An 18,778-nucleotide genomic window follows, 5' to 3' on the forward strand; every position below is an offset into this window, starting at 1 on the left:
TCCATCAGTATTAGTGTTCCATCAGTGTAGTGTTCCATCAGTATTAGTGTTCCATCAGTATTAGTGTTCCATCAGTATTAGTGTTCCATCAGTATTAGTGTTCCATCAGTGTAGTGTTCCATCAGTATTAGTGTTCCATCAGTGTAGTGTTCCATCAGCTGCCATGCTGTCGGCTGTAGAATAGCGGTACAGGTTGATGCAGACATGGTTGCTTCTCAGAGGGAGGCTGGGGGGCGTGATTGACGTGTCGCCTGTGACATTGTAATAATAATGTGGAGAGGGAGAGAACCGAGGTCTGTTATCTATGCAGGTTGCATTCAGCACTACTCCGCCTAAAATGGAGCAAGACCTCCCTCCACAGCATGACTCCATCATCTCTGCACAGGAGTGGAGTGCATAAACGAGAACAAAGAACAAACATATCTCTACTTCTCTTCTAGCACTTATCCAAGAGCACCCTTTAAACACAAGCCACTTTATAACCTGCATAAACAAGGAGAGAAAACCCCTATGATGTGTACATCCTCATGCATTTAAGGATAATCTTCACAGTATGTCACAGCATCATATCTCCCCTTTAGAAACATTAGATTCTCCCGCTCCTCTACCTCTCACTGCAATATACACACTCAGTCATGTTGTTCTGTACAGACACAATGACACCACAGGAAGCTCTGAATCCTATTAGATATGAAACAAACAAAGAGGGGAATGGGAACAGCTCATTGAGGAAGAGAAAACACACATTCCATCTCTCTCTCTGCATATCTTCCTGTGTGATTTTGGCAAGACCGCTGGGAGATTGATGTGTCTGTCAGTTTGATACCTTCTGTGACTGCAGTGAGGAACCAAACGGCACAAAAAAGCAGAATTTCCTAATGACTAATATACAAAAGTGTGTCTGTAGGGAGATGAGACAACTCTGCATCAACAGATATAGCTGGGCACGATATTGGAAATCTTTATTGTAATTGCATAAATTCATTGAATATGTTATTTTGATAAATTCTCTTTGGCACCAAGGGAGTTGTGTAAATGAACAATCACACACTAATTTGTGTGTGTGTGTGTGTGTGTGTGTGTGTGTGTGTGTGTGTGTGTGTGTGTGTGTGTGTGTGTTTTTTTGAGCATATCTGTGTGTATGCATATTTTAATACTTGTTAAAAGTGTTGTTGACTGAGTGTTGACTCAGACAAATGGTGTAATATGTATCTGTTCACAATATAGATGGCACTTAGAGGAAATTATGAATGTACGCACCACAAGAAAAAGCACCCACATTAAAACAGTAAACTTTTAGTAAAGGGAGACAGGAAACTCATTATAGAAAACCCCTTTAATTCTGATAAGACTGTATGTATATCTAGTGAAGGTACTGCATGTCTGTTCAATGTGTCCAATACTTTCTCAATGTATTTTTCTAAATATCCACTGGGAAGTCTTTCAGTGTGTCAGTGTGGAATCTACGCACAACAAGCAAAGTCAAGTCCACAACCATTCTCAATAGCAGACACAGGACATAAAATAAGTCTCAGATACTGGACCCAGTTGCACTGTTGTTATCGATAATTTATAACAAAAAAAGAGGACTTGGGTCACTGTTGATGCTTGTTTCTTTTGTGAGGCAGTTCTGTACAGTGGTTTAATAATCTTTACAGAAGCTGCAGGGATTCCTGTTTTCCAAGCACATCACTGAAGGGTGAATGAGACCAATACTTTCTCATTATGGTCCCGCAAAGTCTATTCCAGAGATCCTCAATGAAATCAAACACTGCAAACAGTCCTATACACAGAGAGCATATTCAACCACTACCTTTGACTAGGAATTCACTGTACTTCATAATCAGGGATAGAACTGAAGAATTCCATGGAAGGATCTCCTTGCAGGATATGTTTACTGTATAAGAGAGCCCTCAAACTGCCTTTTTTATCCTGTATTTACAGTATATATACACACAAGTATATTATGTACAAAGAAAAAGCTCCAATGAATTACATAGAATGTGCCAACAAAGAACAGTTCTGAATGACATGTCAATCATGGACAGTGACTATGGGCCCCTGGGTTGACCCCTGTGGCCTCTGAGTGTCTGTTTAATCAGCGCTGTGTTGTTGTTGTTCCTGTGGGTATTGCGTTGCGTAGGCAGAGTCGACAGCAGTCAGGGTCACTGCCCAGGCTCTGCACAGTCACAACAAAGCTGGCATGCTGAGATGTCGCTTCTAAGATGGACGCCGATGACAAGGATTATTGAAAAAGGTTCAATCGATCCCCACATAATGTCCCTCCAACGTGCCACTGATCCTGTAGGATCCCTTGCTCAGTGGCACTGAGGCTCAGTGAGGATAATACAGTTTACCTTTGGGAAGGCGTTAGTGTCTTCAAATAACGTTTTTACAACCTCTAAATAACCCCTGCTAAGCTGTTTTAGTTTCGAAAGGGAGAAAAAAGAGCATGTAGGAAATTGGCCGTGGTTGTTGTGGAGGAGAGTCCCGACGTGAGGCTCATTGATCAAAAAGGGATTAGTCTGGTCTAAAATCCTTGGCACCACCCGAGCGAAGCTGTTTTATCTAGGAGGATATCCTTTTTTTGCAGTCACAGGTAATCCAGTTGATGTAATAGTTTTAGTCCGTTCGGAGGGAGGGGATCCTGGCTCGGAGCCTGCAAGGGAGCTCTTTGTTAGGTCCTGGGGTGAATCTGAAACACACAGGGAAGAGGAGAAGAGAAACACACACACACTTAGACAGAACAAAGGCATACAAGTGCGTGAGGATTACACCCCGAGGAATTTCTCCATTCCACATGTCAAAACAAGAGGTCTTTTGAACTGAGAGGCTCATCTCTCTCACCTCCCCTCTGCTGTTATTGCTAAAAAACAGACAGCTTTTGTGAGAGTGAGCAACATCGAAACTGAGGTACATTCTCATCCATGAGATATCAGAGAGTGTCGTTGCAAAAAACTTGGTGTGTTTCCATGCTGTGTTTGTCTGCTCTGGGTAATATCACTGTGGCATATTTTCTGCTTTATTACTTCACACTTCTGTACCCATGATCAACATCATGGAGAAGCCTGTGCTTCCTCAAACAGAACCAGCCAATCATCTCTCAGTATTACAGCCTGTCTATCTGAGCGCAGTGAAGGGACTTTGGTTCTGCTAAAAGGGACGTAAGCCTGACTGTCTCCCTGTGGCTTAAATTCAACAACTCTTATTTAGTGTCAGTCGTGAATCTGGCTGGATTTCAATGGCACATTGTGCAGCCCTCAGGCAGCTATAGAAGGCTTTTCAGAGTGTTGAATGAGGTGCTCAGTATGTTCATGATGAACCAGACTGCTCCATCTTTACCTGCTGCATCCCCTTTGTCTCGTCTTGGTTACACACACGGTATGTTTTCCAATGTTGACAGTGTTTCTCAATATATAATTTAAAAGTTTTACATCTCCTCAAAAATGTGATATAAAAAAAAAAATGTTAACTAAAAATGCTAATTTACCGAAATCAACAACATTCACGGCAATCAATCTCAAACTTTGACTCTGATAAATCCTGTTTAGGAATCAGAAATTAGGACAGAGAATAGGGGACACACCCTGCACAATGTGGAGCTAATAAAAATGGTAAAAACCGAGTGGCTCTGGTCTCGCCCTCACACTGCTCACAATGACATTTCCATCCACAGGTCTCTGCTGGTGGTGGCAGCCAGGTGTGTGTGTGTGTGTGTGTGATTGAGACAGGGACAGGACCCTGGGGGACCCCTCGGGGCCCTGGGCACAGCTCATACTAATAGGTCTGTGTCGTAATTTGGAAATTGTGGGGGTGGATGGTAGAATGATGTGGAGGCTTATAGCTTTTCTCTCTGACAGGTCAGAATGTTCATGCAGTTTGTTAGTGGCCCTGTGTGCACCACCTCTGTCAACCCAACTCTCCTGTCAGAGAGTCCTATGTTAGCATCGTTTTTTATGGTTCACTATCATGGTATAACATTGTGATGACATTCAACATTTTCAAGATTAAGTGCCACCTTTTTTCAAAGCTGGAGTGATATAGATAGTTTTAGACAACATTCACAACCATAAACACCATATAGAAAAGTCTGACTTAGTGTAGCATGACGACTCAATCATTCCCATTCAAATGTAGTTTGACGCAATTTTCTCTTTACCAGGACACAGCCTTACAGTAGCAGGTACCACGTGTACTCTCCCCCTTCTCTTCTCTCTATACAGAACTAGCCCCTTTGGTCAGAGAGCTAATCCTCAGGGCGAAGCTGTCCAGCATTTGCATCTGTTTTATCTCTATCAACCAATGAATGGCCAAATGTCACAGTTTGTTCCAGCAGAAAGTGACCTCTAATATAACAAGCACAGTTGTCATTACGCCTGCTTCTCCCACAGAGAGACAGACTGAATCCCACAGAGGTTTGTTACATTATATGCACATGCTGTCATTTCAGCTGTCCTCTGTTCTGTCCCCAGCAGCAGGTAGGGATGGATTGGAAAAGGATTCCCAAACTTTTTTTCCTGTTGGAAACGAAGCCCTCTGCATTCTAATTTACAGGCCACATTAAAATGCAATTTGCATAGACATCAATAAGTAAAAAGAGCCAAGGACAATTGCCTTAGCGAAATCATGTAGACATTCTCTTTCCTTCTGTTTCTCGTTAAGTGCTGAACACATCCATTCCATTTGTTGAGGAACTTCTTTGAAAAGCAACGAAACCCCCCCAAGGAACAGAAAACTCCAGACGACAACAACATACATCAAGATCCATTTAATGTGACACTGACAATGGGTATAGAGAAAAAGAGTAGAAGCAAGCAGAACCACTTTACATGAACCTTCCATCATAAAGCCTACATAACACTGTTATGAGAATGATATGACCGAGGACATAAACAGTGAAGGCAGTTGATGTCAGCTTATGACACATTCCTTTATGACACTGCAGGCTCGGCCCTAAACTATGTCTCTCTGTCACCTGGGGCTGCATGGCAAATGGTGCAGCAAAACACAAATGGCAATGCTTTATGGACCAGTACGCCCTTCCCCCCCTCTGAGGGCCAAAATGTATCTCTCTCTCTCTAGAGCAGCGGTCACTAACATTTTCTGAGTCAAAATGCAAGCCGAGATCTAACGCTCAGAAAAAAAATAACATGACTTAAAAAAAAGGATGCCTATGCAACATTAACCAATTAAAAACAGTTCTGCAGCAATTTGGTTTGTGCAGTAGTCTGTAGGCCCAATACATTATCACTGCATACTGGCTAAGCTTGAATTGTCCTGACAATGTTGTTCTTCTAAGACAATTTAGAAATTATATTTCAACATTTAAGGTGTATAACCACACTGGTAATAGATCATTTGTTGTATTAGTTGTGACAAACAGCTGAGTGAGCATAATAATTCACTTTTTTCTTTTCACTGGACTGATGGCCTGCATCTGATAGTCAGTTTGAGGGGAGGGAGCAACGGTGAGGCTGCCTCTTACCCGATTCACCATCCCTCTTCTCTCCTTCCGCTGAGAAAAGGGGACACAGTCTTCCAGCTGCAGTATTTCTGCCTCGTGCATCAATTTATGTTGTTGAAAAACTCCTCGATATTAACAAAGACACGCCTCAAATAACAACAACGCAAGCTTATCGAAAACACTTTGCTGTACTCATTCATTGCAGCTGCAGTGCTGGTTGTAGTGTGAGTGGAATTTGGGAGAACGTGCATTTTATGAACTATTAAACTGTTGAACAAAGTGTTGGCAGTGCTGAATAACAACTTAAACATGAACTTACTCATAAACACAGCAGCTATTTGCTGTATTCGTTGAGTCTCCACTCATTGTTTGAAAACTTTTGAAATCTCACATTATGAACTTTGCTGTGCGTTCGATGCTTCCTATTACATTGTGCAGACACTGTGCAGACACAGTGTTACGAGCTATCTGATTGGTCAGTGGTAGGCCTATAGGTGCACTTGATTTGCTATCTGGGACTGCTGGGTAGGTGGAGTTCTACCTTCAGATACATGTAATGGTTAAAAATGGGAACACTTTGCGTCCCCGGTGCTAGGGGTGCTGAATCAAGTGCACCTAACACCAACAGCACGAAAAAATTAATAAAAAACAAGAACACAAGGCTTTATCGTTGTTGTTTTTTACGGAAATGTTTGATGTATTAGGTGTTGTTGTGGAATTTGTTAGATATTAGGTTTTGTTGTGGAATTGTTAGATATTGCCTCTTAGATACTGCTGCACTGTCGGATCTAGAAGCAAGAGCATTTCGCTACGCTTGCAATAACATCTGCTAACCATGTGTATTGGTATTGTTTGATTGGTCAATGGTGGTAGGTTTCACACCTTCAGATGTTATAAATAAAATGAAGGTCTGTTTTTCTCTCTCTCTTATACTGTATCCTGTCCATTGGCGAAAGTTTGTGTGATATATTCTAATTTCCGAAGCTTCTAGGCCCCTGGTGTAATACGCATCTCTTTGTACTATAACGCTAAATGGAGTCAGATATACTTTCTAATACACTTTGTTAATGTACAAATGACATAGTCTTATCACAGGTCGCGTGTGAGTTATACACAGTATAATATACACATATCAAATATTACCCCACTACAAAGCCAAAGTTTGTCTTCTACTTTGTCTACTTTTGAAGACAGTTAAAGCAGTAATCAGCAGTTGAAACAATTAGAAAGTGGAGGGATGGGGCTGGATAAATGTAACCACTCTCAAATTCATAGACGGAGGTATGTACGCAATGACTGACCATCCATGATATCACAATTCTAGTTCTAACCGTGTTTTGAGGCTACAGTACATGTTTACACTTACTTTGTTTAAAAACATTGGAGTAAAACAAGATAAAATGTTGGGTTCTGATGGGGTATGACAATTGAACTAAGCTCATAAGGCATTTAGAAGTTGCAGTATATTCTTCAACAATCAATGGGTGCATATCATTCATTTATAAGTCCAAACATGTATGTAGCAACTGTAGACTACCCCTTTAAGCTTACATCAGCTGTCATGTCATTATTATGAAAGCAAAATGCGGACGGATGGTTAATGTAAACTGTTACCCCAAAAAATATACACTACCGTTTGTGGGTACGATTACAGGCTCCAAATGGCCAGAAACAAAGAACTTTCTTCTGAAACTCGTCAGTCTATTGACTGTTCTGAGAAATGAAGGCTTCATTCAATAGTACCCGCAAAACACCAGTCTCAACACCAACAGTGAAGAGGCAACTCTGGAATGCTGGCCTTCTAGACAGAGTTCCTCTGTCCAGTGTCTGTGTTCTTTTGCCCATTTGAATCTTTTCTTGTTATTGGCCAGTCTGAGATATGGCTTTTTCTTTGCAACTCTGCCTAGAAGACCAGCATCCCGGAGTCACCTCTTCACTGTTGATGTTGAGACTGGTGTTTTGAAGGATAATATTTAACAAATCTGCCAGTTGAGGACTTGTGAGGTGTCTGTTTCTCAAACTAGACACTCTAATGTACTTGCCCTCTTGCTCAGTTGTGCACCGGGGCCTCCCACTCCTCTTTCTATTCTAGTTAGAGACAGTTTTCACTGTTCTGTGAAGGGAGTAGAACAGTACACAGCGTTGTACGAAATCTTCAGTTTCTTGTCAATTTCTTGCATGGAATAGCCTTCATTTCTCAGAACAAGCCTGTAATCAAACCCGCAAATGTTGAAGCTCCAGATACTCAACTAGTCTAAAGAAGGACAGTTTTATTGCTTCTTTAATCAGAACAACAGTTTTCAGCAGTGCTAAAATAATTGCAAGAGGGTTTTCTAATGATCAATTAGCCTTTTAAAATAACACAACGTGCCATTGGAACACAGGAGTGATGGTTGCTGATAATGGGCCTCTGTACGCCTATGTAGATATTCCATAAAAAAATCTGCCATTTCCAGCTACAATAGTAATTTACAACAACGTCTACACTGTATTTCTGATGGGCTTTTCTTTCAAAAACAAGGACATTTCTAAGTGACTCCAAACTTTTGAACGGTAGTGTATGTTGAAAACATGATTTTACTGTGTGGAGTGGTGACAGTTGTTCATTTGATCAATTGATTTATGATTTATCTCATTCAACACATTTGATGGTGATTGGTCTGTTGCACTTTGCTCTGAACAAGCCTCCCAGATGGGATATATCCTGTTGTGTTTTGTGACTGTCTTGAAAAGGTGCCTTCTGGTACTTCTAATAGACAACATGTGGCTCTTGAAACAGCAAAGCATATACTGAATTTACATACTGAGGCAACAGCTAGGAAACTACCAAAGTATTAGTGAAATGGCTGTTAATCAGTTTCTTCTTCTTCTCTCAGCCATGAATGATCCTGGGCTAACAGTCAATCTGTCTGGTGACATGTACTGTCTGTCTGGTAGGGATTCTTGATTATATTGAAGCCTTCACATAATTAGATCCTTATAACAAAAGGGGCAGGTAAGCAGAATGAAGACAAGATGTTACATTTCAGCTTTTTTTTGTTCTCTCCCTTTTCCATGTAATTGTATGGCGTGAGAAGAAATGGATTGATCTATTTAGCCAATGGAGCGGGTAATGTGGATCTATGCTGGGCGTGTGTTTGGAGGGGTCCCTCCCCAGTTCCCTTCACTGTGACTTCCTCAAACAAAAGGCCTGCCTTGTCTGCTGCTGATAGAGTACAGGCAAGTAGGGCTCCCCCCCTGAAAGACAGCAAGAAAAAATACAGAAAAAAAGGCTGTCAGGCACTCGCTTTGTCAGCTTCTTACGTTCAGGCCAATTTAAAAAACAAGTATTAAAGCTGATGTATTTATGTGTGTTTGTGTGTTTGTGTGTTTGTGTGTGTGTGTGTGGGGGGGGAGTGCCTGATTGCATTTCACTGAGGCTGTTCAGAGCCAAATGAAACCCTGCAGGTGAAATGAAAAGGGGGGAAGAAAGTCCTGTAGGATTTACTGGAGTATAACGAAACAAATACAGATGAGGTTATTTGCCCTCAATGCAGAAAGAATGAAAGATGTTAATTAAAACAGGAATACAGAGAGGGAAATAAAACCCTTTTAAATGGTCTGTTGTCTATGCTGTCCGCTGATAGTTGTCTAAATGCCCCATGTTAGAGGCAGATCAGGACATAAAGCAGCCTCTGAGAACAACCCACACAACAAGAGGGGCAGGAGACAGACATACCCAAGGGTTTCAGACACACACACACACACACACACACATCCGAGATGAGCAATTCATAATGGGATTGGCAGACTGGGACTATGCACAGTAATCTAATTTACACAGTACCCAGTAGCAAAGGACATGAAACAAAGGAGAGAATGGATGAGAGATAGGGACTGATCCTACTATTACACACTGATCTGACCAGAACAGCAAATGGCCAGGGCTGTGTGTGTGTGTGTGTGTGTGTGTGTGTGTGTGTGTGTGTGTGTGTGTGTGTGTGTGTGTGTGTGTGTGTGTGTGTGTGTGTGTGTGTGTGTGTGTGTGTGTGTGTGTGTGTGTGTGTGTGCGTGCGTGTGTTGACAGGCGGCATGCATGTTTGGACACACCTACTCAGTTAAGGGTTTTTCTTATATTTTTTATATTTTCTACATTGTAGAATAATAGTGAAAACATCACTATAACAAATATGGAATCCTGTAGGAACCAAAAAAGTGTTAAAATCAAAATCAATTTTATATTTGAGATTCTTCAAAGTAGCCACCCTTTCCTTGACAACAGCTTTGCACACTCTTGGGCTTCTCCCAATCAGCTTCACTAGGAATGTTGTTCCAGACATCTTGAAGGAGTTCCCACATATGCTGAGCACTTGTTGACTGCTTTTCCTTCATTCTGCCATCCAACTCATCCCAAACCTTCTCAACTGCGTTGAGGTTGAGTGATTGTGGAGGCCAGGTAATCTGATACAGCACTGTCCTTCTTGGTCAAATAGCCTTTACATAGCCTGGAGGTGTGTTGGGTCATTATCCTGTTGAAAAACAAATGATAGTCCCGCTAATCGCAAACCAGATGGGAGGACGAATTGCTGCAGAATACTGTGGTAGCCATGCTGGTCAAGTGTGCCTTGCATTCTAAGTAAATCACAGACAGAGTCACCAGCAAAGCACCCCCACACCATCACACCTCCTCCTCCATGCTTCACGGTGGGAACCACACATGCAGAGATCATCCGTTCACCTACTCTCCTTCTCACAAAGACACGGCAGTTGGAACCAAAGATCTCAGACCAAAGGACAGATTTCCACCAGTCTAATGTCCATTGCTCGTGTTTCTTGGCCCAAGCAAGTCTCTTCTTATTATTGGTGTCCTTTAGTAGTGGTTGCAGAAATTCAACCATGAAGGCCAGATTCACACAGTCTCCTCTGAACATTTGTTGAGATGTGTCTGTTTTTTTATTTCTATATTTGTATTTATCTAACTTTTATTTATACAGGTTTTTCTCATTGAGATAACAATACTTTTCCCAATAGCAGCAGGGGAACAGAGTTTCAGACAAAACAACTTACATATACTAACACAACATAAAAAAAACTATAGACACACATACAAGTACAACAATTACATATTACGTAAAAACAAAACACGAATGTCACGACTAGAAAACAGTTGTCCTAAAGACAATTACACTTGTGATATTTACATCGATCAAGTGTTAAAACTCCACCAATGTGACTAGATCATCAAATTTTAAAATGTTCAGGAGAGAATTCCAAAACCACGGAGCTGAGTACCTAAAACTATTTCTACCATGACCTGTTATATTTCTTGGTACTGTTAAAAGCAATTGAGAATGGGACTGTAATTTATATTTATTTATTGACCTGATTAAAAAAGAACAGAGATAAAGTGGCATTTTACCCAGTATGGCTTTTTAAATCAGTGTATACGAGTGTTTAAGCCTACGCAAGGTCAATGACGACCAGCCAATGACGCTGTAGAGATCACAATGATGTGATCAATGTTTTTGATTGGTAATGAACCTGAGGGCCGCATGATATACTGAATCAAGTGCTCTCAGGGGAGGGGTTGAGGCCTGCATAAATATACTACCGTTCAAAAGTTTGGGGTCACTTAGAAATGTCCTTGTTTTTGAAAGAAAAACAAATTTTTGGTCCATTATAATAACATCAAATCCATCAGAAATACAGTGTAGACTTTGTAAGTATAAGTGATTATTGTAGCTGATTTTTAATGAAATATCTACACACAGGTACAGAGGCCCATTATCAGCAACCATCACTCCTGTGTTCAAGTGGCACGTTGTGTTAGCTAATCCAAGTTTATCATTTTAAAAGGCTAATTGATCATTAGAAAACCCTTTTGTAATTATGTTGGCACAGCTGAAAATTTTGTTCTGATTAAAGAAGCAATAAAACTGGCCTTCTTTAGACTAGTTGAGTATCTGGAGCATCAGCATTTGGGTTTGATTACAGGTTCCAAATGGCCAGAAACAATTACCTTTCTTCTGAAACTCATCAGTCTATTCTTGTTCTGAGAAATGAAGGCTATTCCATGCAAGAAATTGCCAATAAACTGATGATCTCGTACAACGCTGTGTACTACTCGATTCACAGAACAGTGAAACTGGCTCTTACCAGAATAGAAAGAGGAGTGGGAGGCCCCGGTGCACTACTGAGCAAGAAGACAAGTACATTAGAGTGTCTAGTTTGAGAAACTGGCAGATTAATTAAATATTACCCGCAAAACACCAGTCTCAACGTCAACAGCAAAGAGGCGACTCCGGGATGCTGGCCTTCTAGGCAGAGTTCCTCTGTCCAGTATCTGTGTTCTTTTGCCCATCTTAATCTTTTCTTTTTATTGGCCAGTCTGGGATATGGCTTTTCTTTGCAACTCTGCCTAGACGGTCAACATCCCGGAGTCGCCAATGATTCTATGATTCCATGTTTGTTACTTCATAGTTTTGATGTCTTCACTATTCATTATTCTACAATGTAGAAAATAGTAAAAAATTAAGAAAAACCCTGGAATGAGGAGGTGTGTCCAAACTTTTGACTGGTACTGTACATGAGATAGTTTTGAAATTGTTGACGAACATAATTTATATTGCGCGTGTTGCATGTGCTGTGTTTGTTTTACTGTAATCTTCAGTGGAAGGGAGAGCGCGTAGTATTTGTGTCATTTTGCCTAATTATGCACATTCTGTAAACACACACAGTTGAATATTTTTCACTGAGTATTTGAATTAATGAGAAGCCATTGAACATAAGTCAGTCAGTCACACTCCTATAGTTGTTTAATGAAGTGCACATGAAGAAAAGCTGGAGAGAGACTAACCTTTACAGAAGCAAGAATGCAGCTCAGTTTCTGTTGAAGCATCCTCTGCATTTTGCTTCCAGAGCTAAAAAGGTGAGTATGGCGCAGTGTTCTGCAAAGAGAGGGTCAAGAGAAAATGTTGATGTGGATATTTAGGAGTATATCCTTTTGTAGAGCCTTTGCCTCTGACCCTAATGCACACACACAGGAGCCCTTCCTGTTCACTGACTTCAGATCACTTCTAGCACTGCACATAGTAATTGATTCATATGAGGTGTTTTTAGGACAGTGGTTCTCAAACCTTTCCTCGGGGATGGCCAGACATTTCAACATTTTGTTGTGGCCTTGAATTAGCTTGCCTGATTCATGTATTGAACGGGTGCCTGGATAGATCGTTTATTAGGTATCAGCTAACCATATCATATGTTTTAGCAATCTGCTGCCCGACGGCACAGTCGATGACGTGTCACGCAACCATTGGTTGATGCATGCAATGTCTGAGCAGAGCAAGGCGACCAAGGATTTGATGATTAGTTGACAATTTGAATCAGGTGTGCTAGCTCTGGAATAGATCAAACACATAGGACGGTAGGGGGTCCCCAAGGAGAGGTTTGTGAACCACTGTTTTAGGAAATATGCTTGGCAACGAGAGGGTTCGTCCAAGGTTACATCCAACTTATGAAACGCATTTCACGTTGTTGTCCAAAGAATGCATTCTGAGAGGCGTTCTTAAAGTTTGCTTACCTTGACAGGCTGGCAAAATCGTACCATCCGGTCAACTTCTTTTCGCTTTTAGGGCTTGGAATAGCATGCAAGTATAGACTGTGTATTGCATAAGCAAGCGGAACAACCTTGAGAAACCCTGTGTGGTCTAACCTTCCCTGGCTGTTCCTGTCACCATTATCACATTAGTCTCTATTTCTATTCAGTCATGGTCACGAATCACTAAGAGAAGCGGGAGGCTGCACCCATAGAATGAATACAAATCTGCCGATCAACCTGTCACAGAGTGTTAGATGAGCTCACTTTATTCCTTTTATTATTTTCATTTCTTACTGCCGATTCTTCATCTTGTTTTTTTACACACTGCCTGGCAGTGGAAAGGCACTTGCTCTTAAGTTTATCTTCTAAAAGAGTTTACCCCTTAGGCAAAAACACGCTGTTTTTCACTGCCTTGCTTACACTTTTCTGGCGCAGGTCATTGGATATTCTGCTAACAGTTTAAAAAGCCCACCTCACTAGAACAAACACATGCACAATACGTGTCAAGTGTACACTTTATTCCCACTGAACTCTGCTTGAGTTTTAAAAATGTAGGGTTCTTCATATGAAATAACAGGAGACGATTCAGGAGACGATTCAGGAGACGATTACCCAAATGACAGGAATGGGAAAGGAGATGAGCACCTACCACAGTATACCAGTGGATGTACCAAAGCGTTTATATCAGAACTGTCTTGTCTAGCTGTGGTCACTCGGGTTATATTTACAGCCTGATAGGTTGTTGTGGTTGTTGTTGTTGTTGTTTTCTAGTGAGGGCTTCTCACCACGACTCAATTAACCAACAGATTCACATAGCTTATCTGACACATCCATAGCCATTGTGAGAGAGTAGTCTGTGTGTGCTGTGTTGATGTGTATATGTGATGTGTGCGTGCTGTGTTCAGTGTGATGTGTGTGTTGTCTAGTGCCATAGCAGAGTCTCACCCTTGTGGTCTTGATCTTGTTCCCAGAGGAGCACATCCATCCAGAGTTATCAGGCAGAGTCTTACACTCCTCTCCCTCCAGACACGGCTCCATCTCACACCACCACTTCCCAATCACAATGGACGCTGCCAGGGGGAGAGAGAGAGACAGAGAGAGAGGGCTTAGTCCAACCTGTCATTACACACAATATTGGTACACAGGCGTGGGCAACAGACACAAACACATTGAGGATAATTCCAGCTTTTCAGTATGATGAAAAAGTCCTCAAGTGAACAGACTATGGTGATAAGACCCACACACGTTTCTAAATGAATCTTTTCTCATCCTTCCTTGCTCAGAGGAATTTGTACAGTTTGTGAAATGAATCTCGCAGTTGACAATAATGTCTTGCCCAAACAGTGATTAATCATTATTTTGTTTTGATATAGTAGCATTGCATGGAGAAGCAGTAATCTTATTTTTTATCAAAACTAATTGCCTCTCATTAACATCTACAAAATACGTCCTCTAGCTATTAGACAAAACAAATAAGGTTCTTTCCCGTCTTCTCATCGAGATGTTGGTGTGTTTGTGTGTGTGAACGTCTGCCTGTGCGTGTGCACCTATTGCATGTCTGCCACAGGAATTCACAGTGGTTTCTGTGACATTCAGACTAGAAAGTATGTGCTTTGTGTCACCCATGTTTTGTTATGCTTCTGTTTTCAGTGATAGAAATGTCTTGCATTCCCATTGAAGGCAATGAGCCAGTCTGGTGTTTGTCCTGCATGATCTTCTTTCCACCCAGAACTGTACTACTGTACTTATTATTATTTTCTTTTAAATGCACATGTTTAGCATTAGATTAAATGCACCTCTTTGCTTAGCTTACCTTCCTAAAGTTTTCCATTCCCCTTTAACTGGATAGGATTGGAAGTATGAATTTCTGAGTCAAGATAGTCATATTGGGGTTTTCCAACTCACATCCTGTTTCACCTTTCTGGTAATCTGAGTAACCAAGGTTACAGGGTAGCACGTCTTTGTAAGGACCTCCTTCAAAAATGCAGGGCACAGTAAAGCTCCTGTGCATTGTGGTACAAACTGTAGCAACATACGGAGCAAGAACAGGCTGAACTGTAGCCTACTTTTCAAACACTGGACACATACACACTCCGAGAAGAACTGACTCATACAGTCGCTGCATTGGCTTTATAGAAACCACAGAGACTCCTCAGTGAAGTATCAGCAATCCCAGGCTGACGCTTCCCCTCCCCCTAAAGATGGCCTAACTGTGTGCTGAAGCTACCAGAGCTAGCAGAGCCCAGAGCAAAGCGTTATCTTCCTCCGCACACCAACCAAACACACATTAACCATAGGCTCCCCCGTGGCTGTTCACCACATACAGCAATTACCACACACTCATCTGTCATATCTCTTTCTCTCTCTCTCTTTCTCTCTCTCTCCCCGTCTTTCTCACACACTGTGTAGCTTCACTAAATATGCATCCCATCTTAATCACACAGCAATCCCATGTGTGATGGCAGGAAACATTATCTCACCATGAGGTCTTGCTGAGATGCTGCAATGTTTGTTTCCATGCTATTCTAGTTAAGCCAGGGCTGAGCTGGACAAACACCATCAACTGTATAAAGTCTGGTGCTCCAGGCGACGCGTCTGATCATTTTGTGCTGCAATGAGCCTGTTTTCTACTTACCTCCTGATTTTTGTTATGAACAGCAGAACCTGGAAACATTGAGAAGGATTTATATTCAACACTTTCAATGCAGAATCCACTGAATTGAAAATGGTAAAGTAATACCTGCAAAGAAAAAAAAAGAGAGAGACAGTGACGGAGAAAAGAGAAGGAGAGAGAGGGAGAGCTGAGATTAAAATGCTGCTTCACCAGAGGGGTTGAAAGATGACCTGTAATTTGCATGAAAGATGAATGGTATTTACTATACTCCATGAAACATTGATTTCTCCTCACATTGTGTGCTGAGCGTCTACATCTGTGTTAGTCATTTCTATAGGGCCAGTCAATTGTATGTGCCTGTCGTACATGTCTCGGAGACACTAACTCTGCCCTTATTATAAACAGCATAATGGCTTTCTGTGCCAGATATATAAATAGCTCCAAGTCATTTCTACCACCGTTACAGTACCTTAGAGACAAGATGTCTATTGATAAGACAGTGGCAGATAGTGGCAGACTTCTCCATCTCATTCCTAAGGTCATCATCGTAAAAGCTAAACTGATACAATTTGAACCCAACTTAAATAGCAGGCCTTAACTTGGCAGCCCTTCTGTGTGATCCAGTATGTGTAGGGAGTCAGAGAGCCACAGGGGCTAAAGGAGAGGCTCCGGGTTAATATGGAGCTCCAGATCTATTGAATCCAGGCCTGGACATCTCTCTCAGTGACCATGGCAGCTGGAAAAGTTCCATTCTATGGGCTGGGATCCATTCCTCACCACCCAGACGTCCACTCCACCCCTACCTCCCCCTTTCAGCCTTTCCCACTACCAACACTAAAGTCACAACCACAGCGACTTCATGACCCCTCCTGTTTCCCCTCCTCTCCTGACGAGAACTATGGAGGGGATGTGGATTATTAAAGCAGGACGGTGGTCCCTGGGTAAATTACCTACAGTGCAAGGCCTGGTCATCACAAAAATGTCTGTCTGTCTGTCATACTTATTTTTCCTCTATGGCCTATTTATTGCCTTACCTCCCAAATCGTACTACTTTTGCACACAATGTACATTGTGTTTTCTATTGTGTTATTGACTGTACGTTTGTTTATCCCATTGGTAACTCTGTGTTGTTGTTTTTGTCGCACTGCTTTGCTTAATCTTGGCCAGGTCGCAGTTGTAAATGAGAACTTGTTCTCAACTGGCCTACCTGGTTAAATAAAGGTTAAATAAAATAAAATAAAATATCATTGGCACAATCATGATGTATCAAATTCTATATTAGAGGTCTTCATGGGACCAAAACGTTTTCTATGTCACGGGTCTGAGAGTCTGATATGATTGTCATGGGTCTCGGGTATGTGTAATTGTAACTGACTTGTAGTGTCAGTCAATTAACTGACTTAATTGACTGACACTACTCTGAGTAAGTGAGTGAGTGAGTGAGTGAGTGACACGGGGAGCAGGGAGAAGACGCAATAGTAGATAGCTGCCAAATCTAGGTTATTTATCATTCAATATGATTACATTGTACCTGTCTTGACTGCATCAAACCAGGAGGAGCTACTTAAGCTAGCTAGCTAGACTAATTCAGGCTGCACGCACTTTCTCGTCCTACACAGTTACAAACAACAACATCTCAATTCAGAATATTAAGTAGCAGCCTAACATTTTGCTCTTGGTTGTTGTAACGATACCTTAATAGAAATTGACTCAAGTAAAAGTGAAAGCCACCTAGTAAAATAATAATGTAATCCAGTAAAATACTACTTGAGTAAAAGTAGTAAGTATCAAAAGTAAATGTAATTGCTAAAATATACTTAAGTATCCAAAGTTACAGTAAAATAATTAATAATTATGAATAATGAATCATTTAAATTCCTTATATTAAGCAAATCAGACAGCACAATTGTATTTTTTATTTTATTTACAGATAGCCAGAGGCACACTACAACACTCAGAAATAATTTACAACCAAAATATTTGTGTTTACTGATTCTGCCAGATCAGTGGCATTAGGTAAAACCAGGGATGTTCTCTTGAGAAGTGTGTGAATTGGACCATTTTCATTCAAAATGTAACGAGTACTTTTGGCTGTCAGGGAAAATGTTCTTTAGAAATGTTCTTTAGAAATGTAGTGAATTAAAAGTAAAAGTTGTCAAAAATATCGATAGTAAAGTACAGATACCCCCAAAATGAATTAAGTAGTACTTTAAAGTATTTTTACTTAAGTACTTTACACCACTGCCTATCCATCTCCATTAACTTTTAATTCCATAATTTTAATTCCATGTTCCATTGATTATATATCTCCTAACTTTTGCCACACATGGAGGCTCAGTGACTTTGATGACGTATGATTGGCCAACAACAACAACAACCTACACGGGCCATGCGTCACTCTCATGAAAAGCAAGAGCAGCAGAATAAAGTATACAATTTCTCTCTTTCTACTGCTGCAGTCGCGTTTGGATCTGTATGGATCCTTCTGGACAAGTCAGTTAAAACTACACATACCTGAGACCTGTGACAATCATATAAGACTCAGAGCGTGACAATACTTAGAATTCTGGATTCGGACCCCCTTGGTACAAGTGGATCCGTGAAGACCTCTGTTCTACTTGACATCTCTTCTACATCTCTTAAAGCATAATCCAGCGTTACATTGAGGTTAAGTGACGTGCGGTGCAATAAATACATGAACAAAAAAACATTGAAATCATAGGACAAGACAGACATCACAACACAGAAGCACAGGGACATTATGACAAACACAAAGTCAATACAGAACAACATGGGCCAGCATGAGTCAACATGGGCCAGCATCCCTGTGGAACGCTTTCAAGACCTTGTAGAGACCAATTGTGTTAGTCCTTTCATCGAATTGAGGCTGTTCTGAGGGCAAAAGGGGGTGCAGGTCAATATTAGGAAGGTGTTCTTAATGTTTTGTAAACTCAGTTTAGAACGCATATGATGAGAGGTGTAAGGGGAAAACCTGACAGAATGACATAATGATAAAGCATGTCTAGATTCTCAAGGGCTCCCTTGCATGCTGACCTGTAGATGACGTCCCTATAGTCAAGCATCCACACAGGGGTAGTTACAGTGTGTGATAGATTGAACCTAA

The 18,778-nt window shown here is 41.1% G+C and overlaps 1 protein-coding gene across 2 annotated transcripts in view; it reads right to left on the reverse strand.

Annotated features, from left to right (window-relative positions):
- Positions 1-945: 945 nt before the first annotated feature.
- The window catches only part of LOC109890191 (chemokine-like protein TAFA-1), a 266,121-nt gene continuing 248,288 nt past the window's right edge, over positions 946-18,778 (reverse strand). For both annotated transcript variants that reach the window (XM_031825011.1, XM_020482167.2), the window contains exons 4-6: positions 13,986-14,110; positions 12,300-12,390; positions 946-2,695 (exon numbers count right to left, since the gene is read on the reverse strand). In XM_031825011.1, the coding sequence (XP_031680871.1) occupies positions 12,364-12,390; positions 13,986-14,110 (152 nt within the window). In that variant the 3' untranslated portion in view covers positions 946-2,695; positions 12,300-12,363. The remainder of the gene's footprint in view (positions 2,696-12,299; positions 12,391-13,985; positions 14,111-18,778) is intronic.

Source organism: Oncorhynchus kisutch, linkage group LG5 (assembly GCF_002021735.2).
Source record: "Oncorhynchus kisutch isolate 150728-3 linkage group LG5, Okis_V2, whole genome shotgun sequence".
Taxonomy (NCBI): domain Eukaryota; kingdom Metazoa; phylum Chordata; class Actinopteri; order Salmoniformes; family Salmonidae; genus Oncorhynchus; species Oncorhynchus kisutch.